Genomic DNA, 6,208 nt, shown 5'->3' on the forward strand with positions numbered 1-6,208 from the left:
GTCATTTAGATATTTTTCTGTATTTTGGCCTACATTAAGAAAATCAATAGAGATGTCGCATCAGGTCAAACGTAGGGAAGAAAACCTACTGGAACTGACCACCTACTGCCGATGAATCAATACTCTGTATAGAACACATCTTAGAAGAAACACTGACTGTAGGAAAGACACAGAATACACATGGAACAGGGAGACATCAATGGGGACAGAACTGTAGAGTGCAGAAAGAGACCCTACAGCCCACCATGATGCCAATCTAAACTACACCTAACATCCTGCATGTGGCCAGGTCTCCCTATTGGGAGTTGACTCTCTATGTGTATCCTTTAAATAGCTCTTAAATGTCACTATCTGCTTCTAGCATGTCATTTACAGGGGTCTTTTGGGACTGTGACTGACATGCTTGGATGTTTCAAAAGGCACAGCTTCTGGATGTTCCACATTCATATTAATTCCTTCACTTTACAATGTCCTCCATCACAGTGTAAAAGAGATTACATAACAGATCTAGCATCTCAAATCAGTCATCCATAAGGTGAGTTCAGGTTTCACATTTTTATTGGTTTCAGAATTACATGGTTGAGTCACTGCTCAACAGGATCCCAAATCCCCTGCAGTGTGTACTGCCTCCAGTTGACTTTTTTCCATTTCTGCAGATTCCAGCTTAAAAGCCTTAGTATATGTGAAATGAGTGGGGATCACCAGCTAGCCATTAACTTTAGCTTCAATTTAATCATATTATTTATTTATTGATTGACATTCAGCATCTTCAAACCACACAGCCCAGTAATCCCCCAATTTAATCCTCACCTAATCACGGGACAATTTACTATGGTCAAATAACTTACCAATCAGAATGTGGGAGGAAACTGGAATACTGGGGGAAACCCACATGGTCATGGGGAGAACATACAAATTCCTTACAGGTAGTGGCGGAAATGAATAATTAAGGTGGTGATTAACATATCAACTGTTACATTTTGCATTATTGTGCAAACACGTACACTGGAACTACACTCATCTGGGCAAGTGGAGAATATCGCATCACACCCCTGACTCATACCTTGCAATAGTGTAAATCCTGGGAGAGTCAGGGGGTGAATCACTCAAGATCAGAATGAAGGCCTTTGATCTGATCTGTAGTCACAAATAATCAAAATTTAAAATCAGTAGAAGATACTGTAAATGCGTCAGGAAACATTCATGGGAAAAGTTAAGATTTCAGGTCAGAGACACTTCATCAGAGGTCACCATGGAGTTTCTAGAATAAATATGGAGTTCATTTGCCACAGTATTTATGAGATTGGTCCTGTTTCATTTTGGCCACTAAGTAGTACAAGAGAAATTCACAAGTAGAAGTGATTAAATTATCTACTCAATTCCTTCTATCTAGTCGACATTGCAGTTGAAAATCTGTGACACTTGAGTGGTCCTGCCTGAAACGGTTTATTCTCTCACTTCCTCAAACCCCAATGTTGCTGTATGCCCCACGGACAAATATCTGACTTCGCCAAAGGTCATATTTAATAGAACAAAATTATTACGGTTAAAGTTAAAACTTTGGTGCATCCCCATGCGTGATGTATTTCAATTCAGAAACGCACTGAGCTCTGTTGGCCAGCCTCATCCGAAACTATAGAGCAGACAGTAAAACAAGTTTGTTTTCGTCTAATGAAGACAGACTTTTCAGCGCTCGGAATGCCCATTCCCTTCCACGGACCGAGCCTCATCTTCAGGCCCAATCTCTCGCGAACGAAATCGAGAAACTTCGGCGAACCCGCCACGCCTGCTTCCGGTGCTGAAACCTACGGGGGACTAACACCGATCGCCCCAAACTCCTACTCTTACCGGAGTTACCGGGATTCAGCGAGCTCTCCTCGTACATGACGCCTGCTATCGCTCGGCCAGCTCCCGGTTCTCCAGGTGTTACCGCCGCTTCCCGTCCGTGTCCGACACCCCCTCGATGACGCTGCTGGACGGACGGGATGGGCGCCGCAGCCGATCCCGGGGCTCCCTCTCCTCCCGGAACCCAGAGCGATTTGCTTTCACTCTCTTGGGTTCTGAAGTGGCTGGAGAGACTGATGTGGAAATCAGACCCCAGAGTGGGTGGCTTTGTATACACTGCACGTTTCTTCTCAGCACCGGCTGCTCATGAGCGAGGAATTCTCAAGTGTCAACATGCATGTATTTCTTCAAGGAGGTTTTAGCCACAGGCTTAAATCTTTTCCACTTTTTCCCTGAGGTAGGGCTTAGAGTATATTTTCTATTTTAAGCAGTTTGATATTGGACATGCAAACAACATATCTAACCAACATGCAACTGGGGTGTCCACTAGAAATATGGGCCCGGCATGATACTCAGATTGATCTGCTGACCCTTCCATTGAATTTGAGGATTTTACAGGCATGTCACTGGTTGTACCTTTCCAGTGCCTTGAGGTACCTTCTCTAAGTAGCCCAGGTCTCAGAAGCTTGTGAGATAGCAGGGTCCTATGCTATTGGCCATAAGTTTTTACCAGGTCAATGATAGATATCCTTTCCCTCAAATGATCAAAAACTCTGCTGTCTTGTCGAAGGAAAAGGTGAATTGAGAGGTAGCTCCCAAGATATGGTCCACAATGTGAATCATTTTTAATCAATGAAACATGCTTCTACTGTAATATATTAGGGGAGGATTTTGGAATAGGGACACAATGCAAGGTTCTCATATGCCTAATTGAACAAGCCGTGAGGGCTTGTGAGGGAATTTGAGGAATATTTTCCACGCATTTAACTGAAGAAGCCAAAGGCATTGATGAGTTTGAAAAGGGCCAATTAAATTAGTTGCTGCTTCTTGCATATTTTGTTTTAGAATTGTGTGATATAGGTTATGTAAACTGTCTTTCTGGAAAGATGAATTCACTTTACAATTAGCATATCTATTTGTTTAGTCATTTGTGCTCTTCTGCATCTTGGGTAACATGTTGCACTGAAACTATAGTGCAGTACTTAAGAGTTTGCATTGCCTTTCAATTATTTTGTAATATCTAAAGTCGTGCTTTGATTGAATCATGCCTAGAACAAAAAGGAAGAGGGCTATGGTACCCAGTCATCTCAAATCCTGTGCAGTGATGCAGAGGAGTTCCTCAAGAGAGTGTCCTGGACTCAGACATTTTCAACAGTGACTTTCATCAGTGACTTTTCGACTTAGTATTCTAATCCTTCCAATGGTTCATTACAGACCTTCTCTTCACAATTAGATCAGGAGTACTGATGTTTTCTGAATAATAGATGGTATTTAATTCTGGTTCCTTGGAATTTTCACATATTGAATCTAACAGATGAAATTTACTGTGGGGATTTCTGAGAGGTGGCTCCCTAGATCTGGTCCAATCTTTAATGTCAGCGTGCAGCAAGATCTGACAACGTTCAGGCAAGGTAAAATTTTGACTCACACAAGCTCCATCGCAACAACACTCTCTTCTTATCAACATCACCCATCTCCTGTATTACACAACTAGAAGGGAAACACTACTGATAAGGAATCCCTCAGAACCATCAGTACTATGACTATCAGTGTAGGACAGAAGCTGGGTAATTCTGTAAGCAGTGTCTCAACCTCTGATTCTCCATACTTTTCCCCTCATCTGTAAGTCATGCTAAAAAAGGTTGTAAAGCTCAGTCACATCCATGACTGAACAGTTAGCTATTACAACCATCTATCTCCTACAGTAAACGTCCATTTTGTCCTCTTCTTATACATCATGATTGTATTATAGATTTTTCACAAGATGCACACAAGTTCTGCACAAAACTTCAATAACAGCACTTCCCAACTCAAATATTCCAGTACTGAGAAAGACCACCACCTTTAAACTACACACCATTTAGATGTATACATCTCTTAGCATGTCGCTGAGTTGTCGTGTATTTAATATTTCAGTAATATTGTAAATATATTTGATTAAGCATTCTTTGTTATTTATATAATTCATTATGGGTTATATGTAAAGGTACATGAATGGCATAAGTCATTACAGCACAATGTCATATGTGCAAGCCTCACAAAAGTAAAATGGAGTAGACATGTTATCCGGGGTTCCCGTCTTTTTCTTTCGATTAGTTTCTGGAGTTTCAAAACATAATGTGAATCACAGTCCTAAAACACCTTATCGAACAATACTGTGAGTGTTCCTTCATAGTTGAAGGAGATTCACTTTGGAAGAATGAGCTTTCTTTGTGATTGTCAGAGAAAATTACCGTTGTCAACTAGACTTTAATAAAGACTCAGAACCCGGTGTTCAGTTTAATTATTATGTGATCACGGAGAGCCGCTTGTTAGAAGATCTACGGCTCTGCCTAAGCAAGCATCAGCATGGTCTTTTATACATTAGAGTACGTGCATTTCAGCAGTTTGCAAAGGTTGCAAGTTCCGTTCAGCCCTGTTAGGTATCAGCAAGTTTCGGGATGCACCTGTACCTTACACAAAATTAAACCTAGGGTCCATTAACCATGGAAACAAGCCGTTAGTCGTAAGGTCTTCCAGGCAAAATGTCAACAGTTCTTCATTAACCACAAGATCCAGTGTTAGTACTGGTGAGACTGACCCATTCTACTTTCTGTCTTGCTGTCTTCATGACTCTCTCAACCCTTAGTCCTCAGGCTTAATTTTATTCCACAGTGGTGCGCATAATCTTAAAAATAAATCCTCTCTACAGTGCCATGGGAGAATCAGAATGTATTGATTTATGTACAATATATTTTAAATCCGCAAATATGCATGTTTCTTTTCTATTACACGTAAGCATTCATAATGGGAAGCTTCAGGAACAGATTATGACATTGTCTTTTGATAAAGTGAGGGTAAAGGAAACGGACAAAATCTAAAATGGAGATTGAAGACACATGGAAGATTAAAGACATTTTTAAAGTAATTTGGAAACAGTCAACTTTGAATTATCAGCCACAAAACCTTGCAATGAAAGCAGGAATGTCAGCCAACGAAATTACAAAAATAGCTGGAAAATGAAGCATCAAGTTTTATTTAAACTCTACATCGAGCTATTATGAAATTTACTTTAGAGAATAAGCATTGTTCAAGAGAGAGAGAGACAGTATCTGTCCTTTCTAGGTTTAAACATACAACCTCTAAATAATGTTAAAAAGTTTTTTTGGTATTATTAATTTAAAGTTTCATATCATAAAAGTTCAACAAAGTGAAAGGTTGCTATGTAATTTTAAGTCAATTGATAATTTATAAAATGTCTAAATGGAATTAATTATGCAGATTAAAACCAAATTATTACATAAATATATTTAAGGAGTATTGTAGATGTACGCAAAAGCACATTTCAACCAGGCACACACATTCTAAGTAATAGCTTAACAAATAAAGATGTCAAATGTATAGTTTAATTTTGTACATATTACTTTTACCTGTTACTTTAAATTGAAATGTTTGTTGGTTCATAGGTCTGTACAGTGCCTATACCAGATTATACCCAAGTATTCCCAGAGAAGGCCTGATCTCTATTAATGGCATTGCATAAGCCAGTGGTGTCATCTTCTGCTCTGACACCTTTCTGGATGAGGACTCACTGCCTCTCAGTGATACTTCCTTTGACTTTGAATCCACACAAATGAATTTGATGACTTACAATGAGCTTGAGATGGGCTGGCTTCAAACTGCTGACCCAAGTCAACTGAAAGAGAAATCTGGTGGCCAATTGTTCAGTCATGGCCACTAGGTGAGTGTGCTGCCTGACAGGCTGTAGAGATGAGCTGGCCAGTTTATGAGGAGACTGAATCAGCAGTGGAGTCTTGATCTGCAGGAACACACACCAGATTAATATTATTTCATCCTCCTGACCCAGTAGTTACTTAACTAATCAGTTTGAAACACAGACATCTTGTCCCTACTGTCTTGACTGTACTTCTCAGATTAAGTATTGATGTAGGCAAAAGGCAGGTAACTATAGACCAGTTAGTTTAACATCTGTAGTTGGGAAAATGCTTAAAGCTATCGTTCAGAAAGATATAGTGAGGCTTCTGCAAAGAAGTGGATCCATCAGGCTGACACAGCATGAATTGAGCAAAGGCAGGTCCTGTTTGACAAACTTACTGGAATTCTTTGAGGATTTAATGAGCACTGTGGATAGAGGGGAACAGATGGATGTTATTGGATTTCCAGAAGGCATTCAATAAGGTGCCACATAAACGACTTATCCGTA

General features: G+C 39.9%; 1 protein-coding gene across 1 annotated transcript in view; it reads right to left on the minus strand.

The window, feature by feature from the left end:
- Nucleotides 1–2,050, minus strand: part of LOC140735454 (transmembrane channel-like protein 7) — a 43,188-nt gene extending 41,138 nt beyond the window's left edge. Inside the window, exon 1 of the mRNA XM_073060545.1 lies at nucleotides 1,849–2,050. Within this exon, the coding sequence (XP_072916646.1) occupies nucleotides 1,849–1,885 (37 nt within the window). The 5' untranslated portion in view covers nucleotides 1,886–2,050. The remainder of the gene's footprint in view (nucleotides 1–1,848) is intronic.
- Nucleotides 2,051–6,208: the final 4,158 nt, after the last annotated feature.

This window comes from Hemitrygon akajei, chromosome 11 (assembly GCF_048418815.1).
Source record: "Hemitrygon akajei chromosome 11, sHemAka1.3, whole genome shotgun sequence".
In the NCBI taxonomy this organism is placed as follows: Eukaryota; Metazoa; Chordata; class Chondrichthyes; order Myliobatiformes; family Dasyatidae; genus Hemitrygon; species Hemitrygon akajei.